Source organism: Corvus cornix, chromosome 2 (assembly GCF_000738735.6).
Source record: "Corvus cornix cornix isolate S_Up_H32 chromosome 2, ASM73873v5, whole genome shotgun sequence".
NCBI classification, from domain to species: Eukaryota; Metazoa; Chordata; class Aves; order Passeriformes; family Corvidae; genus Corvus; species Corvus cornix.
Window position 1 is genome coordinate 35,015,347 of NC_046333.1, and position 26,542 is coordinate 35,041,888.

The 26,542-nt window shown below is 47.2% G+C and overlaps 3 protein-coding genes and 2 non-coding genes across 8 annotated transcripts; 1 reads left to right on the plus strand and 4 right to left on the minus strand.

Annotated features, from left to right (window-relative positions):
* Positions 1-318: 318 nt before the first annotated feature.
* RPSA (ribosomal protein SA) lies at positions 319-5,035 on the minus strand. Its single transcript, XM_039548270.1, has 7 exons — positions 4,959-5,035; positions 4,545-4,712; positions 3,410-3,528; positions 1,940-2,185; positions 972-1,100; positions 558-726; positions 319-463 (listed from the first exon to the last, which is right to left on the minus strand). Exons 1-7 carry the CDS (start codon positions 5,026-5,028, stop codon positions 369-371), a joined length of 996 nt encoding a protein of 331 aa, XP_039404204.1. The 5' UTR covers positions 5,029-5,035; the 3' UTR covers positions 319-368.
* LOC120409848 lies at positions 1,611-1,769 on the minus strand. Its single transcript, XR_005601669.1, has one exon. It is a non-coding gene; the product is annotated as a small nucleolar RNA SNORA62/SNORA6 family (small nucleolar RNA).
* On the minus strand, positions 2,692-2,853 carry LOC120409837. Its single transcript, XR_005601658.1, has one exon. It is a non-coding gene; the product is annotated as a small nucleolar RNA SNORA62/SNORA6 family (small nucleolar RNA).
* A 408-nt stretch (positions 5,036-5,443) lies between the features above and the next one.
* Positions 5,444-18,911, minus strand: SLC25A38 (solute carrier family 25 member 38). Of its 3 annotated transcripts, none has more exons than XM_019285620.3 (7): positions 18,789-18,911; positions 16,727-16,848; positions 16,011-16,095; positions 15,325-15,504; positions 14,728-14,896; positions 13,945-14,111; positions 5,444-5,689 (listed from the first exon to the last, which is right to left on the minus strand). In XM_019285620.3, the coding sequence occupies exons 1-7, from the start codon at positions 18,861-18,863 to the stop codon at positions 5,636-5,638; spliced, it is 852 nt and encodes a 283-aa protein (XP_019141165.1). In that variant the 5' UTR covers positions 18,864-18,911; the 3' UTR covers positions 5,444-5,635. The 3 variants fall into 3 exon arrangements, with proteins under 3 accessions (XP_019141165.1, XP_010397116.1, XP_039404205.1); XM_010398814.4 differs by lacking the exon at positions 5,444-5,689 and adding an exon at positions 9,367-13,083 and having other exon boundaries at positions 18,789-18,906; XM_039548271.1 differs by lacking the exons at positions 5,444-5,689; positions 18,789-18,911 and adding exons at positions 9,367-13,083; positions 17,623-17,776.
* Positions 18,912-19,967: 1,056 nt separating this feature from the next.
* LOC104688992 (C-C chemokine receptor type 8-like) lies at positions 19,968-25,109 on the plus strand. Of its 2 annotated transcripts, none has more exons than XM_019285615.3 (3): positions 19,968-20,931; positions 21,854-21,922; positions 22,834-25,109. In XM_019285615.3, exons 2-3 carry the CDS (start codon positions 21,869-21,871, stop codon positions 23,911-23,913), a joined length of 1,134 nt encoding a protein of 377 aa, XP_019141160.1. In that variant the 5' UTR covers positions 19,968-20,931; positions 21,854-21,868; the 3' UTR covers positions 23,914-25,109. The 2 variants fall into 2 exon arrangements, with proteins under 2 accessions (XP_019141160.1, XP_010397118.1); XM_010398816.4 differs by lacking the exon at positions 19,968-20,931 and adding an exon at positions 21,343-21,767.
* The last annotated feature ends 1,433 nt before the right edge of the window (positions 25,110-26,542 follow it).

Here is a 26,542-nt window from a genome sequence, read left to right on the forward strand (position 1 = left end):
TGGGGCTGCTAAAAAAAAAAGAAATCAACCAAAAGCAAACTGCTTTGCTCCATGTCACCACCTCCCCTCCGGAGAGTACACACACTGCCAGCTCCTCACCTGGGCGGAGCCAGGGAAGCAGGGAAATGTGAAACCAGCCCCAGACACTGACACAGACAGGAGGGGCAGCCCAGTGAGCTGCTGCAGGCAGGGACAAAGCCCACAGCCCCCAGCTCCATTCAGCAGGGTGTAACAGACACCCTGCTCTTGGCTGAGGACTGTGCCCCATGCTACCCATGCACCACCAGCCAACAACTCTACAAACGCAGTACCAGCACAGCGTGTACTAAACCAGCCTTTATTTCTCTCACAGTACAGCAGGGCTGAAGTTAAGACCATTCTGTGGCAGTGCCAACCCACTCAGTAGCCTGGGCTGTGGGAGCTGCTGACCAGTCCTCGGTGGCAGGCTGGGCACTCCAGTCCTCTGCAATCACAAAGACAACAATACTTAGTGCTCCCCAGCTCCCTCCACCCACAATACCCCTCACCCCCTCCCACAGACACCTCCCCAAACTGACCTGTAGGAAACTGCTGGATGGGCACAGACGGGACCTGCACTCCCTCAGACCAATCTGCAACCTCAGGCTGAGGAGGAGCAGTGAATTCAGGTGCTGGAGCTGTCCATTCAGTCTGGAATTCCTCCTTCGTCACTGCTTTCTCGGCAGCCGCCTGCTCCTCCTTTTCAATCTGCAATGCAAGAGCCCAGCCTGAGTCTCCCAGGAACACAACCCAGAACACAACCCTTACTATCAAATATCAGGCAACAGGCACCAACTTGCAGTACAATTAACCAGCCACCACATTAAAGTGTGAAGTGCAATCATTACATTGGCAAAACCTGTCCTCGACAGCAGACACACAGGACCATGGGATAGGAGCACAAGCAAAACATCTCAGAGAGAGAGACACACTTCCTGCCATGAGGCTCCTACCTCCTCGGGATCCCTGTAGAAGTACAAGTCAGGCATGACTTCCCAAGGGTGCTCACGGGAGATGGTGCCACGCATGCGCAGCACCTCCCGAGCCAGCATCCACCACATCAGACCCACTGAGTGGGCTCCCTGGAACAGAAAAAAGTAGCTAAGAGTTGCTGTAACTAAACTTTTGCAGAAAGAGCAAAAGACTCATCTGCACGCAATCCAAGGTTCTTGCTTGGTGAAGTACATTACTTGCCAATGCCAAACTTATGTACTTGGGCTCAAAAAAAGGGCAACTTTTCAAGTTCCCACTGGCATTTTCATAAGTCATGGCGCCATTACAACATGGCCTGAAGTAACTCTCCTGTTATGGAGTTTCATGTGGCTCACCACTCTCACGTGAATCTCATCCAAAAGACAGGGATAATGCTCACCACATACTCAAGAATGAAGAAATCGAAAACTTGACCGAATAAACAAAGCTTACACACATCCTCACGTGTGGCTTACACTAGTTTTGGTGACTGACATCTAGATAAAGATCAAAGATAGCTTCTCATCTTCCTAGACTTTACCTTTCAGGTGATTTCTGGCAAGGTAATGTTTCAGAGCAGTCTCTCCCTCAGCTCACTTTATCTTTCATGCATATTCATGATCTGTGGCAAGAAGGACTATCAAACTCCACTCATTGGGCCACAAAGACCCTCATGGCGTCAGCGAAAAATCCTGCCAGGTTACTATAGCACACGTCCTACACTTGAGAGTTCCTTGGCCAGAAACCAGCCTCAGCTCCAAGCTCCAACTGTGTGCAGTTTATTTTCTCCTCCCCACCCGCCTGCCAGTTTGCAGGAGACATTAGTTAGCTCATCCCCCAAGGAAACTGGTGAGATACAAGCCAACCCTCACTTGCAGAAAGTATGCATCTTGGAAGCCCACGGCATGCTCTGGAGGAAGCTGCCTGGAATGCCAGAATGAAGTGTTACCTTGTTATTGCAGGGAATAGCGATATCCACGTAGCGCAGCGGGGAGTCGGTGTTGCACAGGGCGATGGTGGGGATGTTGACATAGGATGCCTCTGTCAGCGGCTGGTGATCAGCCCGGGGATCTGTAACCACCAGGAGCCGTGGCTCACGGAAAGCCGCCTGGATCTGGTTTGTGAAGGTGCCAGGGGTGAAACGCCCGGCAATAGGAGTAGCCCCAGTGGCAGCAGCAAACTTCAGAACCGCACGCTGCAAAAGGGACATGGCAAAGGTGAAGCAGAAGTGCATTTCAACCAAGCCAGAAAACTGCATTTCAACCAGGTCACTGTCAGTGAACATGCACGAAATTTAACTGAACTATTTGTGTCAATTCCTGTGAAATCAGGGCTCACCACCTCAGAAGGAGACCAAATAAAAATGTTACTGAAAAGAGCTACACCATGAGTTTAAAAGATCATATCCACCAGCAAAGCGGGAAGTCACGATATGGAAAAAGGCCTTCTCTTCCCCTAAAGTTATTGGCAAGCTCTACTTTAAACTCTCATAATCAGATCGTGAAAAGGGGAATAAAACAAAAAGCTTACGAAAAAAGCAAAGCACATTTTCTTCCACTATTTCTACATCCTTTCATTATCCAGGAACTTGAAGGAACTACAGGAAAAAACTCAGCAGTAAATACACACAAATTGTAGCTGTGTCCATTGAAATTGCAGTTGGCAGTTCTTATTCAATTACAACAGCTTTTAACTTCTCAGGCATGTGGCAGGGCCTACTATCAAACTCCAATCCTAGAGGGAGTCCCTCCCTCTCCTGGCGTTAGCGAAAACCCTGCCATCCTTTGCTGTCGCACACTTCCGACACTTGAGAGCTCATCGGCCAGAAACTGACCTCAGCATCAAGCTTTAATAGCGTGCACATCAAGCCCACGGGAAACCAAATTTCCTTTCAGAAACCCACCCCTGAATCTCCCTAAACATTTGTGGCCCCACCTGCAATTACCTAAAGAAACTAAGCTCAAAAACTCCAGTGACTAGCAAGATTTAAAGGTTATCACCTTCTACAACAGAATGTTTTTGCTAAAAATTTAGAGTTAAAATTACAAATATACCTTCCTCAGTAACAGAGAAAATTTCTTCTTTGACAACTTTTCTATCACGTGCTTACTGCCCCCAAAAATTCAGTGCCAATGACACACAGTATTTCAGGGAAGAAGGGGCCACCAGGGGACTGACTACTAATATGACAGAAATCCAACAGGAAGAAGGATATGGAAGAAAAACAAGTCCTCAAACACCCTGAAATGGGGAGTAGGTTTTAAGCTGCCAAGTGCAACACAAAAACCATGTTTACAGAAAGCATTCCTATAGTTAAAACTGGTGTTATTGCCTATTATCGCCAAGCTGTCACTGGCAGGCAACGATGCATGGCAGGGGAGTCCTGCTGCCAAGACTGCAGGCTTCCTGATGTCCATACCTGTCCAGTGTTCCTGGAAGAAATGACGCTCACATCAGCTGGGTTCTCAATGGCAACAATGGCACGAGCTGCCAGGAGCAGCTTTTCCCAGGTCCTTTTCAGATTGATGATGTAAATACCTGTTGGCAACAAAAGGCTTTAGAGGACCCACCAAATACAAGATGCTAAAACAGGATAGCACTCTTCTGCTATTAAACCTGTCACATGGCTGTGGTTACTCCAAAATTCATAGAATCATCATCAAAGTTGGAAGAGACCTTTAAGATCATCCCATCCAACCGCTCACCCAGCAGGGTCACTGTAACCACTAAACCATAACACCCAGAACCATATCCAGGTCCCTCTTAAAGGTGACTGGGCAACCTATTCCACTGTCTGATCACCCAAGCAGTGATTTTTTTTTATTATCTAATCTGAAACTTCTTTGTCTCATCTTAAGGCCATTTCCTCAGGTCCTCTGACTGCTGGCAGGTAAAAGAGCCTGGCCCCTCCTTTCAGGAAGTTGTAGAGAACGATAAGGTCCCCTCTAAGCTTCTTCTTCCCAAGACTAAACAAAGCTCCTTCAGTCATTCCTCACGAGGTTTTCCAGACCTTTTAAAAGCTTTGCTGCCCTTCTCTGTACATGCTCCAGCACCTCAATGTCCCATATGAAATGACATTCTAGCCTCATTCTAGCTAGTGGAAAGCTACTCCAAGGAAAATCGTCCCCTTATGGTTTTAAGGTCACACATTCCAGCATCTGCCACCAAGAACCTACACGTGGTATGAGCTTTAACCTTTTTTTTTTTAAAAAGAGGGCAGCTTAGATTGAAGACCAATGCAAACAAGGAGGAATCATTACTAAGATATTAAAACCATTTTGTTAATTTAGTCAAGAACTAGCAAAATTGCCCAAACCAGCTGTGAGTGATTTACCAAATTCCACAATCAAGATAGTCAAGAACTAGGAGAATTGTTCCAAAATCTGTATTTCATTCTACTTCTCTGAGTTAACACTGTTTGGTCATCAAAGGCATCTGCTCCTTTCAGGCCATGGAGAAGCCATGCTAAAGAGCACAAGCACTTTCCTGCTCCCCCCAGCTGTGCCCACAAGATCACAGCTGCCCAACCCGGGCCACCTCTCCCGCCTATTTACCATCGCTCTTCCTTTTGTAGATGTACTGCTCCATCTGGAAGTCGAGGTTGGTACCTCCCAGGTGGGTCCCGGCAGCGAGGAATTTGAGGACATCCTCCTCCTTCATCTGCAGGACATCGAGGCCTCCGGACATTGTGGGGTTTCCCTTTGGAAGCAACGACAGGGAACCTGCGGGCACAGGGACCCGGCTCAGCCCGGGGGGGACGCGCCACGAGGCCCAGCCGCCCCGGCCGCCATCTTGGGCCGCCTCCCGCGCTACACCCGGCAGGCCTCGGCCTTCCCCGCCGCCTGGCCAGGCCAGGCCCGGCCGCCGGCGGCGCAGCGGGGCGGGGCAGAACCCGCCCGGCGTTACCGCAGGGCCGGGAACGCTCCCCCGGCCATCCCCGCGCCCCCCGCCCCGCGGCCCCGACTCACGCTGACAACGCCGTGTGGAGGCCCGGGCGGCGCGGAGCCGAGAGGAAGCGCGGCCCCGCCCGACGCCCATATATAGCCTCGCCAGCCAATAGGCGCCTCCGGGGCGGGGCTGCGCTCCAGCGGCGCCTCCCCGCGGTCCCCGCGCCGAGCGCCCCTTGCCGACACGGGTTCGGAAAGACATTTGTGGGAATTGTAGGATTCGCGGGATTACGAATACAGAGGAGGGCAACAGAGCTGGTGAAGGGTCTGGAGTGTAAGTTCTATGAGGAGCGGCTGAGGGAGCTGGGGGTGTTTGGCCTGGAAAGAGGAGGCTCGGGGCGGCCCTTATGGCTCTCTGCAACTGCCTGGAAGGAGGGGGTAGCCAGGTGGGGGTCGGCACCTTCTCCCAGGAAACCAGCAACAGGACAAGAGGACACAGCCTCAACTTACACCAGGGGAGGTTTAGGTTGGACATCAGGCGGAATTTCTTCCCAGAAGGGGTGATTAGACATTGGAATGGGCTGCCCAGAGAGGTGGTGGAGTCGCTGTCCCGGGAGGTGTTTAAGGAAAGACTGGACGATGCACTCAGTGTCGCGGTCCGGTTGACAGGGTGGTGTTTGGTGATGGCTTGGACTCCACGATCTCATTGGTCTTTTCCAAGCGAACTGATTCTGTGGTTCCGTCACTCTGGGGCTGCTTCAGAGCATCCTGTGGTTTGTGCTCCAAGCAACATCAAGGCTGGTTTTGAGGTCCTGAAGCAAAAAGAAAGCAAATATTTATTTTAAACATTTTACAATTCCATTTTCCTGCTGAAAGTGAAATATCTGTTCTCAGGGGGCTGATTAATTATTTGATGAATTATATCTAGCCTCTAAATTGCCTGCTGTGAGGGGGAAGCTTCTAAAGAGCTGTAGCATCCTTCCCTGCACCCACATTGCCCTTCCCTGCAGAGGCACTGCTCTGGCACCACGCGGGAGAGCTTGGGAAGTCAAGGCTGTCCCCTGTCCTTTGCAGAAATGACAATAAAACCAGCTGAAATTGGCACTAAACTTACACATCCTTGTTCTGCAGTAGACACTCTTGTGGTGCTTGCCCCTTTTTTTGTGCATGTTGTTTGGTTTGGGGTTTTTTGTTGTTGTTTGCTTTTAAGAAACAACAGAAAATGATGTGATTTAAGAATCTTCATCTTTCTCATCTTCCTTGTCCTATTCTGGAAGCAGACACAGGCCTGAGAATTGAATTTCTTGGAAAAAAAGAAAAGTAGTGATACTTACTTTACTATGCTTGCTATCATCAAGATCTGGATACATTTCTGGACAGATTTCTGAACTGTGCAAACACTATTGCCAGTGCCTTCTGCAAGTGATAATTCATCTTCACATCTTTCTAACAACAGTGCTCCTTTAGTTTTCTCTCCTCTATTTTAATCTCACATAAGCACAGCAGTGTGCTGGGCCTGGACTCTCCTGCAGCCCCTTTTCGATATCTGAGCCCTGAGTTACTCTGGGGGATGATTGCTTAAGCAGCAAGTTACAACAACATCTCATGTATGTCCTTTGTCTCCTGGTAAATGGCTCCCTATTCTTCTTTTCTGCATGCTCATTAGATGGTGTTAATTAGCAAGATTACCAGATCAGTGTAAGAGAGTAATTCAAACATTTGTCACATGGTGGTGACAAAGTAGGTAAAATGAAGCTCAGCAACAGGTTAGTGAGCTCTCAGCAAGAGCATGAACTATTACTGTCTGAGAGATTATAGACATGTGTGGCACTTTGATAAGTGCACTGTGGACAGTGAGAGCTGACCTGATGGGGCTATGTACAGCCTAAGGAGATGGGAGCCATGTGAATATTAGCTTGGGAGGGAAGAGGAGGGGTGGTGGTGATGTTACTGCACTGTGTGCAGTGGATTTAATCTGGAGAGCTCTTCTTCACAGTTGAAACCCAACTGTATTAAAAATGTATTTGAACATAATGATTGGAAATTAGGTAATGAATATTGCAGGAAATATGATGTTATCAAAAGAGTGCCACTGGTAAGCATTATAGACTCCTCTGGCATCTCTAATACTTAATTTATTTCTTATTGTTACTCTTTGGGCCCTCTCTGGTTGACCGTGAGGCCCAAAGCCCATGAGAGGGCTTGGAAAAGTTGTGATGAAGCTTGACAGTAAAGTATTTCTAATTATTTCCTTAAATTACCTGAAAGCTTGCTTTATTTTTTCTCTGTGGGCTGAGACAGTTCAAAATAACTCAGTTACTAATGGACATGTCCCTCAGGTGAAAGTGTATCTATCTTATCATATGTTTTAAACAAGGTTTCCCTGGTCTAAAGTTCACACTGAAATCTGTTACACAATTACATGCAGAGCTGCAGGCAGTCCCTGGGAACAGCCTTTCTCTGCAGCAAGCAAACCCAGGGAAAGGGGGTTTGAGCCACTGGTTCTCCTGCAGTGCCAAGGAGACTTGGGGCCCGCGGGTGCAGAGAGAAGCATCACGGAGTTACCACCAGTCTTTGGGTGGTGCATTGAGAACCTCGAGCAGGTGCCTGGGGTGGTCACAAAGCCCCAGAAAGAGCATCTCCCAGAGAGCCAGCCCAGGCTGCAGCAGAGAGCAGCAGCCCTTGCCAGAAGCCTCTGAGGAGGGGGCTGTACCAGGACCCCCAGTCCTGGGAGAGAGGGCTCTTCACACAGCTGCAGAGGAGGTTCTGTGCTGCCAGAACAGCTCCTGTGATTAAGAGGTTGAGTTGTGTGTCTGGGTAAGAGGCTCAGGCAAAAAGCTGTTTGGGCAGTATCTTCCCCACCGAACATGACAGTGGGTGTCACCCAAGAGATTGTGTGGCACCCCTGGAGGAGGCAAAGAAGAACTATGAAGATCAACCAACCTTCAGTGAAACTGCACTAACGTTACTGTGCTTCCCTGTAAATTCCATTTTGGCTTGTGTTTCAAGGGTTTGTTATTACTTCTTGCATGTTTTGGGAAAACATACTTTGGCAAATCTCTTCCCTTCTTATTTCTACTTCTACAAAGTTAGAATTGTCTAACACCTGTTACAAAACTTGCAGAGGTTTCTTTTTAACCTCTTACTGGGATTTTGTAATTTTTACTAAAACTCCTTAATGCATTATGATAAAAACTCCTAAAGCATTTTACAGTGGTAAAATCGCAAATTAAGAAACAGTGCAATGTGGAAAATCAGCTTGCTATTTTGAAACAAGCACCAAAGCCAGAAGGCAAAAGCATATTCAAGAGCTGCACAGGGAGTTTGCAAAAGTACATATATATATATATGTGTGTGTGTGTGTCTGTGTGGGATGAAGAATCTTTTCTGCTCAATTCTGGTGTCAGTGCTTATATATGGCACATAACTCATTAAAAATTTAAAAAGCAAGCAAGGTGTTTGCCCATTTTTAATGTGAAAGGGAGATCTGTATCTCAATGGTTTTCTTACAACCACAGTGCCTTTAAACTTTCAATCTTCCCCACGTTCTACCAGCCAGAAAGGTTAGGGAGCTTGTCTGCTATCTCTTCTCACAGCTGGGGCAGCTGTCAGCAGCATAGACAGCAACACCCTCTACACAGGAGGTGGTTCTCCAGGGCAGCAGGAGAGCTCTGGGGAGCCCTGTCTGCAGGAGTAGGCACTACCCCAGGCCTAACTTGCTATCAGGAACCTGCACAAGCAATTCAGGTTCAGCTGGCACAAGGCTGCACCTCAGGATGGTCTGGTAGGTCTGTTATGCACAGATAACCCTCCATGAAAATTGCTCCGTGTGAGAATGTATCGCCTAAGCAAGAAAAGAGAAGAGGTGTGGGATCTTCACATCTGGAAGATGCACATTTCAGTATCAACAACAATGTTTTCCTTAGCACAGCCTGCCTGCTACTGAATCCCAGGACCATACTGTGACAGCAAGAGATCCCAGCAATCCAGCATCCCCTTGTATTATGCCTTGCAGGAGACTGTCTCCCAGGCACAATTTCTGGTCCCCTGCTGAGATCAGATTGCCTGAGTAGCAAAAACCTGATCAGCAGGAGACTAAAAACAGTCTCTCTGCAGAGAGCTTAAAACCCCACTGTCCTGAAGGCAGGTATTTCACCAGCTAGTACAGGGATTCAACTTCCATCTGTCTTTACACACAGCAGGCAGGCAGCAGAAGCTGTACAAAACATAACATTCCCCATTGCTGTGTGTTTTTTCCATTTAAGCTAAGTTGATTTAGGTTTTACTAGCATAACCTATGCATATTAAACACCACAGAAGAAGAGAATATTCCTTGCCTTTTTTGGACTCTGAATACATGCAACAGTCCTGTCCTCTTGGGAAACTCCTTTTGCCTTCTTAAGCCTCTATCCCATCCAATCCCTCATGCATTTGATTGGTTTGGGGCTTGTTTGTTTTCTTTTAAAGAAACACTGAAGAGATTATATCCTTCATTTTGCAACCAGTTTTTAATAGAAACATATAATACATCTTCTCACATAAATATTTTATATAGACACATAAGCACTCACAATACTCAAAGCTATGCAATGTTCCGAAGCTCCAGTTCTCTTTAAAACTGTGAGGAAAAAAAACCCCAAACAAATCATCACACAGGAAGAATGGAAACATGAAGTTTCTAAAGCATGAATAATCAGACTGTTTCTCTTGTGTCCTTACAACTCACTTAAATACTGCCTGCCTCAACATGCCAGCCAGCTGTGTTCTTAGCCACAGCTGCAGGGGCAAGCAGAGACCATGCATGTTCCCCAACAGTGCATTGCCAGCAACAGAGATCAGTCCAAGAGGGATCCAGCTGTGATTCTGAAGTGCACAGAGGGATCACACCACTGTCTCTGGAATCCAACCTAAGATGGCTTTTGAAATTATTATCTGACAAGATTGTTAGTGTTGAATTGCTGGCACGATGGAGGTAGGTGATTAAGCATCTCTGTCCAGATCTTTTATTTGATTGACTTTACCTTTAGGCTGTACAGTGACCATTTGTTGTTAAGCAGAAGCATTAAAACTCAAGGAGAATACATCTAAACTTCAAGTCCACACACTTGACTGTCTTGACTTTCTATAGCTATCAAGGAGTAACTTCAATAAATTAATTCAGAAACAGAATGTTTTTGAAGAAGGGAAAAGGTGAAGGACTGTAAGGATCAGAGCTGAGAAACAGTCTTGTGCCTGACTATGTGATAAAGCTTTCAGAACAGAGTGAAGCAGAACTTCAGGCTTTCCCTTCCCCCATGTATGACACTGGACAAAAGACATAACAAAGAAAAACAAGTTTGCACCACAGAATTCATTCTCCCCATTCATAACTCACAGGTAGATAAGCTTCTGGATTTGCAGCACCAACGGTAGATGAAACACAGTGCAGTTTAGATTTTCGATATCTTAAACTCAGAGGAGCCCAGATTAATCCACAAGCCAAAAACCATATAGTTTTTCACTCTAGTCCAATAACAAAGAACCAAAGCAGAACGGAACAACTTTCCCAAAGAAAAAGCTAACACTGCTTTAGGCCTGATTCCAGATTTAAAACAAACAAACAAACAACCCACAGTAGGCTTTTAAACATTAGCACAGGGGAATAAATTCTCTACTTCTTCCTTTGTTACTTGACCAGGCAGGAGTACAGGGACATAAAAGCCACCAAAGTGTTCCTGAATTTCAGGTTTCTGATGAGGACCTTACTTAATTCCAGATTAGTTGTCATTCTTTACTTGCCTGCCTCATTTTTAAGAGCTTCTGTTTGCACAGGTTGCACATTGCTTTGCCATTGCTAAAACAGGAACAAAATACATGTAAAGCACTTTGCAGGTGACTCCACACACTGCCCTTCACGACCACAGCCCAGGACGATCAAGACATCCAAGTCACATGCCAGATTTAGAAAGCCCCAAATAAATTCAGGCTCCCACCACAATGTTGGTTTGATCCCATGCATAGGGGAATAAAGGACAAATGAGGTAACTCATCTAACTGCCACCTTATTCCACCAGGTCAGCAATCCTAGACTTGGTTCTCCCGCTCTCCGTGCCAGTAGTGCTCGGGATAACAAACAAGCAGGATGTGCAGTTACCACGGTGTCATGCACTCTCACAAGTTCAGGTCACTAAGGGTAGAAGGAACAGCAAAAGGAAGGAACAGGTGCTCACATTTAGGATTTAGCAAATAACGTGCCACATGCCTGATTTGATGCAGTGCTCTACCGCTAACACATGTGCACATGGAACCCTCTACCACCATTCCTGGAGACTCCTGCACTGCAGAGCACCAGCCTCCCCTCACAGACGGGCTGAGTCTGAAAACAGGGAGCACTTTCCTAGCCTCCAGCCTGTCCTCTTACACTTCACTCAACTTTTACATCAGTCATCAAGCCTTCTTGGAGTTGAAATCTGGTAGAGAACACCTTAACAACCCACATCCCCTCTACTCTTATGCTTGGGAAGTTGCCAGGGCAGGCAGTGATTGTCCGAAATACACTCTAAAATTTATGAACAACAGGTAGGTAGCACTGTTTGTTCATACAGCTACAGTATCATGTCTTCATATTTAGAGACAAGTGCTCTGGTTCTAAAGTGAATTTCAATATCCCTAGATATTTAAGAAAATAAAAGCCAAAGCTAAGATTTCTGCAGGGCACACTACAGAACAGGATGCACACTTCCACGCCAGCTTCATGGCTATGCTAACAGAGATGCAAGGGACCCAACCCACCACAGAGGCACAAGTGAAGAGGGGAGCAGGCTGTACCTAGCACATACTGTGAGGCCTGTGTAACACAGTAGGAAAGAGTAAGAAGGCACAGAGGATGAAAAGTGTGTATCTATCTCTAAGCCTAAACTCAGGGATACTCGAACATGGACTACCTGATAAGAGAAAAGCATCAGCCAGGAAAATGTGAAGGGTCTGTAAGAAAATTAAAGTTCCCCACCAAGCACCCATAGTGCTCAAACTTCGGAGAAAGCTTACAGAAATAACAACCTTTTCTTTCCACACCAAAACATACTCCACATGCAATCAGCAGCTGTTTTAAGAGAAATCTGAAGTGCCAGTATCTATACCTGTTTCCATTATACATTTATCCATTATGAGCCATGGCCCTAAAAGCTACATCTAAGGACCAGTTCACACTGAGGGTGTTGATCAGGGATTAACAAATAAGGAATAGGAAGCAAATAAGTCTCTATGACAACTGCATTAAAAAAAACCTAACAAAACCCACTTGAGTGTTCCTGCTATAGTATGACCAGCAGCAATTTTTTTTTCAGAGAACAAGGAGAACTTTGGTAGCAATCAATTTTAAAGTGCCTTATGCTTCTTAATTCCTGCACGAACCCTCCTGTAGAGGCAGAAAGACATTTCAAGAGTGCTAAGATGCTCAATCAAATAACACATAACACAGCAAGGACGTTTTAGTTACTCTCTCTGCAATCAGACACGGTACAAAAGTGATGGCAGAAACCATGTTTCTAGTTTTTCTTCTGCACTTCACTCCTCTTTCATCCACTCTGGCAATATAAGCACTACAAGACACATCCAGTCTCCCACCAGGGCCTGGAGTGCTCCCCTGTGAGAACAAAGCATATGGGGAAGGAGGATCTATATCAGATGGTGGTCACTGTGGCCTTTCTGGCCACACCAGCAAGGAACAGGCTGGCAAGTTGTGCCATCACTGTTTTTTCCTCAAACACTTCTCCTCTAGCACTGTTTCATTGCATAAAAGTGGTGAGCACAGAGTTATTTTTAAAAGGGGCTTCTCAGCATAGTTACCAGGCTGTGAAAACCCTGCCATTTCCCATGGCAGTCTGCAAGTGCAGTCCTTCTGGAATGCATTGATCGAATAACGCAAAGATCCGATCCTTCCTTTCCTCCACTTGCCAAAAGGCCTAATCCCCTGTCTCAGAAGGGCTTTCTTCCTCCTGGCTGAGCAAGGCTTATTCCTCTGTGGAACTGGGAATTTCCCAGTGCCAGCTGATCACAGCAAGCGGGAGAAGGAGTGAAGCTGGTCCTTTCTCGTGCAGCTCAGTCAGGACTTCAAGCCCATTTTTTCCATCATCTGTTCATACACCGTCCATGCCATCGCTGCCATCAGAGTGCGCCTGAGGGCTCGGGGCACACCGCCTCGGAAAAAGCCAACCAGCCCGAAGTCCTGCATCAGGAGATAAACAGCAATTCATCAATCTGCCTATAAGGTTTTAATTTCTCTTTGTTTATTACATGGAAGAGCACAGGATGTACAGACCCACCTCAGCCTCTGAAAGACCTGGGCTTAAATAGCATTTAGTGTTCAGGAAGAATCTGTAGCACTGCACGATTGCAGGGCTACCCAAGAAAGCAGGAAGAGCAGTGAGTGGAAAAACGAAGGCCAGGATGGACACAATAGGTGAGGAAAGCCACACTCAAGTCCAACAAAGATAAGACAAAGGTGTAATCTTTTCCAGACACTTCAGGAAAATGACTAGTCTTTGAGCTTCATATTTACAAAAGTCTCTTAGCAATTCTGTAAAAACTGAGATTTCTAAGTACTGAAGTAAAAAAACATTCTGATTTGAGAAAAAAAAAGATACATTAAAATGCATACACAAACAAACAGATTCCTGCTTAGGAATAGAGTTCAATAAGGAAAAAAAGTGAACCTGCCAAGGTCTGTCCTTCTGACAGCAAGAAGGAAAAGGTGGGCTTTGAGTTCTTCTCCATCCCGTTTCTGGGATAAAGACCTGGACATTTATTTCTCTTCTGATGTCTAAAGAGCAAACAATTATTTTGTAGCAGATTTGGACCTGAAACCAGCATTTCACACTGCACATTATAGTCTTGGTCTACCACAGCACAACCCCCTTCATCATCTTGAAAATGCTAACACTGAATAGTCCAACTGCAAGAGCAGATGAAGCACTGACACTTGTTCACCTCCTTTAAAAGACAACAACTTCCCTAGCATAGCTGTGCTTTGAGCAAGGGGACCAGAATTGAGGGTGTGGTTGTGCATGTCAGAAGGGATTCACCTCACCTTGTAGATGAAGGCAATGGCCTGGCTTGTCCTGTGGTACTTCTGGGGTGACAGCTGCATGTGTGTTTTGATGACATCAGCAGGCTGCGTTGCCAGAGAGGCCAAGATTCCTGCAAAGATCCCACAGCCAAAATTCAGCAAGGGCACAAGCACTGGATCCAGCTGGTCTGCAACAGAGAAAAGGGAATGCACTCAGACACCATTCAGGCCAGGAACACTCATGCTGTGTGACAAAGTGAAAGCTATTGAATGATTAAATCAACATCAGAGTCTAAGAGAAGTTAAAATCTATGCAGCTAGAGAAACCTTTCAAGGGTAAAAGTGGCTACTAGTCAAAGGTTGGCATTATTAAAAAGCCTCACTTACTGGGGAAATGAGTTTGACAAAAAATCAGAAAAGAAAAAATTGTACAAATGTTGCCCCAGTGAGTCCTAATATCAGAAAAGCCCCAGTTTAGTGGAAACTGAGCAGTATGCAAGACAAACAGAAGCAGCAAGCAATGCTGAAGACACCCTGCCTCCAGTTGTTCACTTACCCACTTATGCATCAGTCCTCATAAGGACAATCAACCAATTTAGGGCCAGTCTCCATTTCTGCACTGACCTCAGCTACACGTCTACAGTTCTCCACAGGCAAATGTGAGTGTGTCACCTAAAGCCCTACAGGAGACTAATTTAACTGCTGAGGTGGAGGGCAGTAAACAGAGCATGCAGGCTGTCAGCTGCAGAGCAAGATCTGAGAAGAGGAACATTTTCCATTCCAGCCTCCAACATTCATGCTCACCCTGAGGTGTGAGGTTTTTGGTCTGTGTGTAGAACATCAGGTAGATGCCAGAGAAGGGCGCATCCCGCAGCAGCGTTGCCGTGAGCCCACTGAACATGCCACGAGCCCCTTCCGTCTGATAGATGTTCTTCAGGGCTCCATACACACTCCCGTAGCCAAATCTTCCACTCTGCAAGGGCAGACAAAGGTCAGATATCCACATGTCCAGGAGCCCTACACACCCCCTGAGGATATAACATCCAAACAAATGGTAGTGTGAACTTAATGTGATGCCCAATGGCAACACAGAGGACAACCCAATGCAAAATTGGGTTTCACCTACCTCAGCCTTTAAAAGAATCCTTCAGGAAGGTAACATATGAAAGATGCTACACAAACATTGTATACAACTGAAACTTAACAAATCTCAGGGCGAATCCTATCTCATCTTCTTGACTAAATATCATTTCCTGCAGAATATGTGAACTGAGATGAAATCAGGACTACATCCCTGTCTGTATACAAGTGGTAGCAACCTTCTCCAGGCAAAAGGATTTATTTTGCATCACAAGGAAGGTGTGTGACACCATTAACAGGGGACTAATTGGAATGTCATACCTCATATCGGGTTTTCACTACAGTCACCGGCAACATGCAAATCCCAGAAACGGCACGAGCGGTGGCACCCAGAAAGACAGACTCCAGGGCTGTGGGTGAACGGTCCACAAGAAACTTTTGCTTCATCATGTACAAAGTGCTGAAGTAAATCCCAACCCCAGGAATACATCTTGCAAAGGACTTCAGGAGAAACAGAAGCAGATGAAGAAAGAAAAAGTTTACATAAGACAAAATATACTACAGAACATTTCTGAGACTGTTAAACTTGACAGGAAGCTTTGTAGAAGACAAAAATATCACTAAAGCTAACATGCCGAAGAAAGAAAATAAGGTAGAAATCATTTATGACACTGACAGATAAATGACTCAAATGATGTCAGGATTTAATGCATTCCTCAATTGCAGTTTTTTAGGAACAAGATATTCCAAACCAAAATGAAGTTCATGCAGTTGCCACCCCACATTTGCAAAAGTATTCAAGTGTTCAGCTGCTTAGGACTGCCATAACCAAATCAGTAAAATTCACAACATTAACTCCTTAAAATAGGATGTAATCTAAATCATGTGGTTTCATTCATAATTGTACAAGAATTGGCTATTTAAATTCAGGCACACATAATTAACAATAAACACTAAGTTTATTTATCTACTTATTTTTAGAAGTCAGCATTAAAACAGCCACTTACTGGAGAGACACCTTTCCAGAGCCCCAGAATACTCTCAGTACGAACAACCCTAAAGAGCAGCGTTACCATCCCAGCACGACCAGACCTGAAAGAAAGACAAGACAGGAACTGCAGAAATTACCTTCTTCTGCTCCTTGGCAGATGAACTCCACAGCCACCCCTTTCATTCATAACTCTGTGCATTGACCCAGCACCTCCAAGGTGCTCTTTCTCATCTCAGTCTGCTTTTCTTGGTCACTCTTTCCAGTGCTCCTCCATCACCTTCTCTTTCTCACAACTTGTAACACATTAGAGCCCTCTCCCATGAACATTTTTAGTTGCTCATTCCCTTTGTTAGAAGCAGCAGATTGTAGGTTGAATACACCAAGCTGCATGCATGAAAAATTATCTGACAACCATACAGGATTTTTTTCAGGCAGACGATACCCCATGAAACTGCACAGTAGCCACTCCAGCAAACACCAGTCCACCAGAGGAGGACAAATGTTGAGGTTACAAGTTATTCCAGTAGCATTCACAGCCACAGACATTTTCTCTTTTCTGGAGCAAAATATCAATCCTTCTCCATGATATAAAAACATAATTCCTCTTTTAGAAAGACTGATTTCCCAAATTACAGCTCTGAACTCCAAACCCCAGCCAGCAAATAAGGCAGAAGCCCAAATGGTAGAGCACCTCCAGGCCCCCCCCCCACACACACATCCCTGCCCTCTCACCCATTCACAGCAGGCTGCAGAGTTTGCAGGCGCGTTTTCAGCAGGTCAAGGGGTTGGAAGAGGAGCGTGGAACAAGTGCCACTGATGGAGCCGCACACAAAGGCCTTTAGGACTGGATGCATCTGGAAGAGGAAGAATAGGACTTTAAATGGCCATTTAATTAAGAATGGCACAAGAGGAAATATTTCAGCTGATATATCATGCTATAGGAAACGGAGGTGAGCTGACCCCAGATGCTAAGGACAGCTGCTTAGTGCACAGGAAGCTTTTCCAGACCTTCTCTGAGACTGATCAAGTTTTATTTGTGGTTTTGGTCCCTCCGCTTTTTCTGGGAGATTGTTCCAGAATCTCCTTGAAATTTGGTGGTTGGAAAGAGTTTTCTGAACATCAAATGTACTAGCAGCCATTTGGTTACCCTTTGCGATGGCAAAGGCAATAGGTGGTCCCTTCCCATCACCTACCTGTACCTTTTCCCCAGTCCCATTCACCTCTGCTGGCAGCACCTCCCACCCTGCACACGAAGGTCTCCCCACTGCCACGGGCACTGCCAGGGAAAGCTGCCCCGACCCAAACCGGCCCAAGCGCACCCACAGCACGGCACGGCCTGCTCAGCTGAGGCTGCCTTTCCTATTCACAGCGGCTGCCGCCGCCGGGCACTTCTCCGGAAATAATAAGGCAGGAGGCACAAAGCCCATGGCAGGACGAAGACTTTTTGGTGTTTCGAGAGGTTTATCTTTATTATTACAAACAGATAACGGTGTTTGCTAATGGAGAACAAGTTTCTGTGCCCCTCGGCGCAGCAGAATCACGACAGATTAGAAAGCACAGACAGATTAGAAGCCTGCGGGGCACACTCCAAGCCAGCAATGGTCCCCCCGAGCTCCGCCCGGACCCACCGTCGTCCCCCCCGTCTCCCCCGCTGCCCCGAGGCCGCGGGAACACGACGCAGCAGTGTAAGAGGCGCAGCGAGTCCCCCTCGCCTCCCACCGGGGCGCTGCCCCCGGGCTCCCCTCGGCAGAGCGAGCGAGGAGGGCCCGGCGCAGCGGCCCGGTGCGGCGCGGCCGTACCTCCGCCTCTCGGCCCGGCATCCCAGCGCCCCCGCAGCCCCAGAGCGCGGCGGGCGGCGGCGAGGCCCAGCCCCGAGCCGGCCCCGCTCCGGAGCACCGCCCGCCCCGCCCGGCGCATGCGGCCGCTCGTAACCCTTTGCCCGCCGCGGCCTTGCTGTGCCGAGGCAGCCCGGCGCGGTGCCGGGGCGAGCGGCGGCCACCCGCCCCCAGCCGGCTCCCCTCCAGCCGCCTCTGCCCCCGCATCGCGTGTTTGCCACGGCTTTTCGCCGTTCTACGTGGAATCGTAGAATGTTAAGGCGTTGAAATGGACCTTTAACGTTCAGCTAGGTCCAACCCCGCTCCTACGGGCAGGGTCACCTCTCGCTAGACCACATTGCTCAAAGCTCCACCCAGTGTAGCTCTGAACACTGCCACGGATGGGGCATCCACAGCTTCACTGGACAGCCTGTTCCAGTGTCTCACCACCCTCGCAGGAAAAAAAATCTTCCTAATATCTAACCTAAATTTCCTCTCTTTCAATTTATGCCTATTACTCCCTGTCCTATCAGTGCAGTTCGTGATGAAGAGTCCCTCTCCGGCTTCCCTGTACGCCCCCTCCAGATACTGGAAGGCTGCTATGAGATGTCCCCACAACCTTCTCTTCTCCAGGCTGAAGAACCCCAATGCTCTCAGCCTGTCTTCATAGGGCAGGTGCTCCAGTCCTCTGATCAACTTTGTGGCCTCATCTGAACTTGCCCCAACAGTTCCGTGTCCTGAAGTTGGGGGCGCCAGAATTGTACTCATTTCCAGCAACTGTACTCTATATTCCTGTGCTGTATGCTGTATCCAGCAACTGAGCCCCAGCGCTGTCAGACATGAGCAGTGGGAAGGCTCGGTTCATAACTGACAGCTTTCATGTCTTCCCTCAGTTCACACCTCCCACTTCCCCACAAAACCAGCTTCTTATGGACACCGTGCTGTTCAGAAACTTGAGATGCTCACTGACACCTCCTTACCGCCATCGCTAGTGTTTCCACTTGCTCATCCACATCCTGGGCCCAGAGCAGAGGAAGGCTGGCTTTCCAGAGCATTGAAGACGGGAGGCGCCAAAATGAAGCGTTTCAGTATTAGACCTGTGCCAGCCCTGAGACTGTGGCTTCACTGTGCCTGCAGAGCCAGACACTGTTTATCGACAACAAAACCGGCCGGAGGACCTGGGAGGAGCATGCGATGGTTTTGGCAAGCTGCTTTTCTAAGAATTTGCCTACTTGCCATGCCCTGGCCACGTAAGGAATGACACGTCCAGAACGTCATGCTCCAGCTGTTCCTAGAAGGAAAACCCTGTGTGCAGCAGTAGCCATTATGCACAAACCACTTCCTCTCCTGTGCTTGCTTTGCCTTGTGGCAGTCCCTGAAGAAAGAGAGAATTTTCTTCTCTGGGAAAATGTAACACACAGGCTAGCAAAAGCACTTCATTACAGACTCCCTCTTCCCTTTGGTAAGTCCTCTCTTGTTACACGGTTCCCTCCTCATGTGAGTGACTGCCTTTTATTTCATTAACTGACTTTGCCTGCTAGCTCATGGAAAAGAGGATCAGCTTGTCCCCTTCCCTGCTGGTGCTTTTTTCCCTGCCTCACATCTTGCTCCACTGTGGACCAACACAGGGACAGCACGCATCGTCACAGATGGCACAGGAATCTCTGCTCCATTGCCTGGAGCCTCTCCTTCCCCTCCATCCTGCACTGACTGTGCAGGGCGTTTCTCTCACATATTCTCACTCTCTCACAGCTGCTGTTGCGCAGTGTTTCTGAATCACAGAGGCACTACCAATGGGCTCAGCTTTGGCCAGTGGCAGGGCCATCTAGGAGTCAGCTGGAACTGGCTACCACCACCAACAGGGGCAGATTCTGGCATCTTCTCACATAAGACAGCCCTGCAGTCCCCTTGCTACCAAAACCTTGCCATGTACACCTAATGCATCATCATCTGTTATACAATTGATTATATAAGGAAGCTGTCTGGGATATATATGTCATTTTGAAAAAGCCCCCTTGGCTGTTTCTTTTGGCGTGTTTCTGGTTGTACTGGATGGGACTGGATAAGTAGGTTGTTTAGAGGAGTAAGCTTAACCCTAGTAAGGCTGACAGACTCAAGTGGTGCATTTGAAATATTTCTGTATGGAGCTGCGGGTGGTGTAGCTGGATCCTCTCCCTCCGTGCCTTTGGGTAGAGCAATAATAGACTCTTTTCTGGTTTTCTGAAGCAAAATATGGACTGCAGTGATATTGGCCAAATGGCATGCATCCCAAGAAAGAGCTCATCCAGCATGAAACCCTGTCAGCAACACCAGTCTCCAGGCTCTCATCTTGCTGTGGAAGCGTTTTCTCCCTTAAATAAGCTTCGTGATGAATGAGGAGGTGAAACAGCACCCCTGATCACACACATCTCTGCAGGGATCTGCCGCCCTTCTGCAGGAATGCCCAGCAGAGGGAGCCGCGTCCCATCGTGTCGCTGTCCTGGAGCAATGTTATTTTGCTCTGACAGCCTGTCTTTCTATTTAGGAGATGAGAGATTAGAGGCACAGAACTGCCAAATTCCCATTTGGTAGACACATCTTTTTCCACATTGAATAATTCCTGGTTGTATTCTTTGCCACTTTAACAGAGTTGTGAGTGCATTTAAAACCTGCATAAGGGCAGGGGAGATCCCACTTCAACACTACCAGCAACTGCCAGTAACACTGCCTGTGACAAAAGAGTTTGTTTCTGCTTTTAATTCCTAGTTTCAGGTATTGTAAGAGTTAATACCCAGCAGAGCTTGGCTGTCATGGCTTGACTCACACATAAAACTTTGACCTAATGTCACACTGCCCACTGCAGCCAAGGAAAGTCATCCACTGCCACACATGCAGTAGTTGCAGATTTTCTTGGTTCACAGATATATGTCCCTCTGCCTTTGGAGCGATGATGTGTGAAGGTGGACATCCAAAGGGTTTGAGAAAGACAACAGACCATTCCACATTGGGATCTCCAGCAGCACATCTATGGACTGATGCCCAGTGAGGTGCTGTTTGCTCAAAAACGAACAAAAAGGCGATGTGACTTGCCTGAACTTCAGTAATGGCACCAAGCTCTAGTGAGGAGCAGCAGTATTTAAGGAGGTAACACACACTTCAAATGTTGCCTGTTGCTCAGTAGTGCTGCTCTTTCCTGTGTATCTTGTGTTGTGGGGAAGATCGGAGACAGCTGTGGGATGGAAGCTGTGTTAGGTCTGGATGAAGTCACAGTAGGTATGTGGCAGAATTGGTGGGAATTCAGTGCTATTCAGGGCTTTATTTCAGTGTTAGTCTGTGAGAGCATCCTGCAGTGTGAGCAGTCTGGGAAGAAAAGTTCAAATGTACTTGGCAGTGTTAGGATCACAGTTGGACTCAATGATCTTAAATGCCTTTTCCAACCTAAATGGCTATGATTCTATGATAACTTCCCTTAGGTATTCCTGTCTGTGCTGGGTGGGTGCGGGGGGAAGGTGCCTTCCAAGGAAAATGAAATGTTAAAGCAGACATGGTGCCCTTTGCCATTGCTGGCTATTAGCAGCATTGGACCATTCCCCTCAGCCATCTTCACCAGAAGTCCTTGGAGCAGAGCAGAGACAGCACTACTTTCTCTCTCCTAGACACAGGAAGTGCAGAGCAGGGACAACAGGTGGGACAGGGCATGGAGGTGGGAGAGGTAGGAGACAGGAACACTTCAAAGACGTGGAGGAAGTTGCAGATCTCTTCCACTGAAGAATGTAAGTGCTAAAAATGAAAACCTTCTGATCATATAGAAGATAAGGCTGACATTTCCGTTCTGTAGGTGTTAAGTGCAGAGGCTGAACTCACTGGCTTGGGGTTTCACGCTTCTTTAATGTAGTACAGGTCAGGAAAAACTGTTTTAGGACTGTGCACTGCCACAGTGAGGACCTTGCCTGTGACTTGGCATTGCAGCATAAGCTGAGGTAAATATTGCCGGCCTATATATGCAAAGGTATGCCTGCTTCTTAAAAATATGTGATATAAACACAGTTTTTTTGCACTCTTTCAGACACAGTGTTGGATTATGGAGCAGAATTTGACATACCTGCTGGGCAGTGGTGGCTCTGAGGACATGTTGGTGAGTCACTCCCTGCCGGGTTGCTCTCCTGCAAGCTGAGGACAGTAGCACATCTTAGGGGTCCAGTTTTTCCTATGGCGACCCAGTACTGGGGGAGATGATGGGGGTTTAGAAGAAATCAGTGTGATTGTTGTTCCCTGGGAAGAAACCAAAACACAGGGCAAAAATACCTTTAGCTGATGAGACTGTGCTTGTGGAAGAAGACTGCCCTTGAGGGCACAGGTAGTGCTAGGAGTGTCCTATGGAGGACATCCTGACTGGGATGCTGCTATCCATCTTCTTTAATTGTTTGCTGTCACAGGTACTGCCCAGGGATGTGGTGGTTGCTGCTGGGGGGTGGGCGAGCTGCAGGGAGCTGGTGAGCAGGAAGGGGGCATGTCGCTGCTGCTGATGCATCCCATTTCTGGCACTCAGACTCCTAACTGGAAAAAAAGCTTTTAGGAGATGAGCGTTAGCATGTCAGTTTCTCCCTGGGCCCTGCTCCCTTTTTCCTTTCAGAAGGAAACATAATATAGGACCCCTAAACCCACATCAGGGGCTCTCGGCCTCCTGGCCATTCCCATGTTGCTGCTGTTTTGAGGATGCTTCCTGTCTCTGGCCCCAGTACCCCACCTGGACTCGGCCATGGGCCATGGCCTCACATGGAGCCAGCGGGAGGATGCTGGTAACCTCTACCACCACAGCTGCATTTTCCTTGATCTCCTCTGCCCCTCGGATGCAAGGATCTCATCCTGGGTCTTGCAAGGGATGGCCAGTCACTCGTGATCCTTCCTCGTTTGCATTCTGTACCACAGCTCTGGCACATGTTTTTTGTCCTCATGCAGCTTGGTGTGTGCTGACTCGTGCCTGGTATATTTACTAAGAAAGTAACGTGCAATTTGGGTCATATGAATTTCATTATCCTTGAACAGGTGAGTTACACATCACCAACACCTAACTCCTCTGCAGCCTATGAATATGCCTTCGACTACTCAGAACTACACATCATCTGTCATCCTGAAAGTGTTCCAGCATTTGCACCTACCTTATTTCCAGTGCTGTACTCCCTACTGTTTGTGACAGGCTTGATGGGAAATGCTTTGGTTGTTTGGATTCTGACAGTCTGCATGAAAATCAAGACCATGACTGACGTGTATCTGCTGAATCTGACAGTCTCCGACCTCCTCTTGGTATTCTCCCTGCCTTTCTTGGTTCAGTACTCCATCATGAGCCAGTGGATTTTTGGAAATGCACTGTGTAAAATCATCAGCTCAATTTACTTCATTGGTTTCTACAGCAATGTCTTTTTCATAACCATCATGAGCATCGACAGGTACTTGGCCATAGTCCACTCTCTCCATGTTCAAGGGATTCGGACAACTGCCCTTGGAGTTATCACCAGTCTGGCCGTTTGGGCAGTTGCCATTTTAGCATCAATGACAGACTTAATATTTTTCAAGGAAGTGAATGACAATGACCAGATTAAGTGCCTCCGTCACTACCCTGATGGCAACTATGCCTGGAAGACTTTCAGTAATTTTGAAGTCAACATCCTGGGGTGGCTAATCCCTGTTGGTGTCCTCATTTTCTGCTACCACAACATCTTGAAATACCTGCAGAAGTGCCATACCAAGAGCAAGTACAAAGCAATAAAACTGGTTTTTATTGTTGTCATTGTGTTCTTCCTCTCCTGGACCCCCGTCAACATTGTGCTTTTTTTGGACTCTCTGAGGAACATGTCCATCATCAACGACTGCCAGACAGGCCAAAGGCTAGACCTAGCCATGGAGCTGACTGAGGCACTCTCCTTGGTCCATTGCTGCCTCAACCCAGTCATCTACGCTTTTGTGGGTGAGAAGTTCAAGAAGCATCTCCGTGAAGCTTTCAAGAAATCTGCATGTTTTCTGTCGAACTGCAAAGACTACAGGGCTTTCAGTGGGCACAGCCTGGACAGGCACTCCTCTCTGCACACAAAGTCCTCACAGTTGTCTTCTGTTGGTACTGTCTTGTAGAACTACAAGTCCAAAACTATCCTCCTGGACAGGTGACCTAAAGTTGAGAAATCCTCATCTGGGCATCCACAGCCATGGACTGTTTGAACAACATTTTTGGACATGAAAAGTGGAAGCAGCTGCTTGATTTTGCTTTTATCATGGTTGCTTTTGGTGTACTCACTATTTAGAGTCTTTTGTTAGCATCATCTTCCCTTTCCCTCAGCACATCCTGCCTTGCTTGCTTTGTGAAATTACCAGCAGACTCCCATACTGCCTGAGCAGCATGGAGAGATACCTTAGAAACATACCTTCCCCCCTTCAGACCCAGTACTGAAAAGAACCGTTTATGTTTCCAAACCCTGGACACTTGGCCACTCCTTCCCTCACCTCAGCAGAGTGTGTTGGCTTTGTGAGCAGGGATAGGACTCGCTGTAGGAGTGGCAACCTGCACTTTGGAGGGAAATGGTGCCCAAGTTTAAGATGTCATACCAGGGCCTGGCTCCCAGTTGACAGATCCGAACAACACTTCCAGCCCCAAAAGTGCTTAGTGAGTGAGTAATTGGATAAGTAACCAAGAAATAAGTGCTGTCCATGTGTTTTGGTGAAAGCAACGTGGATTAATATCTAGGTATGATCCTGATTCCCTGTCTGCTACCAGGGCCTGCAGCTTCTTGGCTGGAAGGGTTTGAAGCTGTAGCTTAGAAATGATGCTGTGGGTGTCAAGGAAAAACACCTGCAGGAATGAATGAGTGCTGTAGGAATGGATGGAGAAATTGTTACCAGGAAAAAGGCTGAAGAGTGGAAAAAACAGTGGGTGTGAGCTGTCACACGTCCCCATGAGGGGACTTTTTGAACATTTTTGAACTTTTTGAACTGGCAACTGGTGTGCCAGTGTGGTCACTGCTCTTGAGCAGGTGACTGGGGTTGACATTACAGTTATTGTTCCAACTTGGAATGACTGATTTTATATATGTGAATGGCTACCCATTCGTATAGATATATCTCTATGTATTATATATAGAGAGGTATGTACATATACAGGCATATCTATACTTGCATATGTGTGTATGTATACACAAATACACACACATATACCCATACATATACATATATACACTTTTATGTGTACAAATGTTGTTAGATAAATGCAATGAAGCTTTTCGTTCTGTTCTATCTGTCCCTACAAGATATCATCGTATTTTAAGTTTTATAATAAAGATACTGTGTGCAGTGTAATTGCACCATCTTTACACTTGAGAAACCTGTTTCATCATTATTTGTGTCAGCATCTGCATTTTATTCTGTCCTGGGCAGATCTATGAAGCTGATAATCCCTCCAGCTGCCTCTTCCCTGCCTCCTCTTCAGTTCAGCTGCTGCCTGGGTCCCAGCAGCAGGGTCACAACCTGGCACAGCAGTACAGTTTCTACCTTTCAGGTGTCTTATTGCCAGCCAGGCTTTTTTTGGATATGCAAACCCTCAGGTGCTCTAGAAGGGGATTCACAAAAATTCAGGACAAAGCCAAAGGGTGGTGGGCAAGAGGATGGCACCAACTCTCTCCCCTGCAGATTCACAGCATGAACCCTCCAGATCACAATTCACTCAGCTGAAGCACAAGAGATGGGAATGATTTCTGCAGCCTCACAGCCTCATCCTGCACCCATTGTGTGAGTGCTTTGGGACAGGTGCTGGAGCCCATTCGCCCAAACTGGCAAGATGATGATGGCCTTTCTCTGGCTGGTGAGCATCTCTGCTAGGGAATATCTCCCTCTTCTCAGAGGTTTCATTGATTGTTGTTGTGTTGCAGTTGGAGTGAGGCTGCAACCCAGGGCTTCCCCACAAGGGCTGTGACCCAGTGACATGAGGATAGCTTGAACATGCAGAGCCCTCTCTGCAAAGTTTTTCACTTCTCTAGCTCTCACTGGAGGACATCCTGCCCTGGTGTTGCCTCAACACCACATGCAAACCTTTCTAGCAAGGAGGCAGGAGATGCTTTCTGCAGTTTAAAGGGTTTTTCTGCCAGAGGCAGCTGGCTTCCATTTTATCAGCAACACCAGGACCTCTGAGCTGGACCTCAACTTCTCCTCACTGCCCAGCTGCTTTAAGCTGCTATTGCTGCCTTCCTGTGCAAATGAAGAAGGTGAGACCCACATCCGGACAGTGTTTGGCTAGCAAGAGCTGCCCTATGTTGCTCTGGGTGGCCAGAAGCATCCCTGTAGGTCACAGAGCTCCTCTGCTTTCTGAAGGGATGAGCCTAGAGCAGTCTGCTGCCCTTCCAGTGCCTGTGAGGGCATTGAGAGCAGAAGACATCTTCCTGTATCTGTGCAAGCTGACAGAGAGCTTGTGGAAAGTGCCAAATTTTAGGGTTTTCCAAAGAGCAGGGAGCACAAGAAGCTGAGGCTAAAACACTCTGCACATCCCCAGTGCCTGTTCACGTACTTGCATAAAAAGTACCCACCACAGCTCTTATATTGTTCCTGTTCAAATCTGCTGCTTATCTTTAAATCCTGATCTTGTTTTTTCTTTTTGCTGAGATGATGCAAGTTAAAGAGGATTTAGGATGATGTTGGCACATGAAACAGTCACTTTGTTCTGGCTTCAGCACGTCATCTTAAAACAGACATCAGAGTAACTGTTGACCACGTTCAA

Coding starts and splice junctions, on each gene's coding strand:
- SLC25A38 (XM_010398814.4), bottom strand. CDS start 18,863: ATGCTCTGGAAAGCCAGCCTTCCTCTGCTCTGGGCCCAGGATGTGGAT. Junction 15,505..16,010: donor TCTGGAAAGGTGTCTCTCCA/GTAAGTGGCTGT, acceptor TTTCTCCTGAAG/TCCTTTGCAAGATGTATTCC. Junction 13,084..13,944: donor CCATTGCCTTCATCTACAAG/GTGAGGTGAATC, acceptor CTCCTGATGCAG/GACTTCGGGCTGGTTGGCTT.
- RPSA (XM_039548270.1), bottom strand. CDS start 5,028: ATGGGCGTCGGGCGGGGCCGCGCTTCCTCTCGGCTCCGCGCCGCCCGG. Junction 2,186..3,409: donor CTTCCAGGAACACTGGACAG/GTATGGACATCA, acceptor TCCCTTTTGCAG/CGTGCGGTTCTGAAGTTTGC. Junction 727..971: donor TCTACAGGGATCCCGAGGAG/GTAGGAGCCTCA, acceptor CTTGCATTGCAG/ATTGAAAAGGAGGAGCAGGC.
- LOC104688992 (XM_019285615.3), top strand. CDS start 21,869: ATGGAGCAGAATTTGACATACCTGCTGGGCAGTGGTGGCTCTGAGGAC. Junction 21,923..22,833: donor GTGGCTCTGAGGACATGTTG/GTGAGTCACTCC, acceptor ATCCTTGAACAG/GTGAGTTACACATCACCAAC.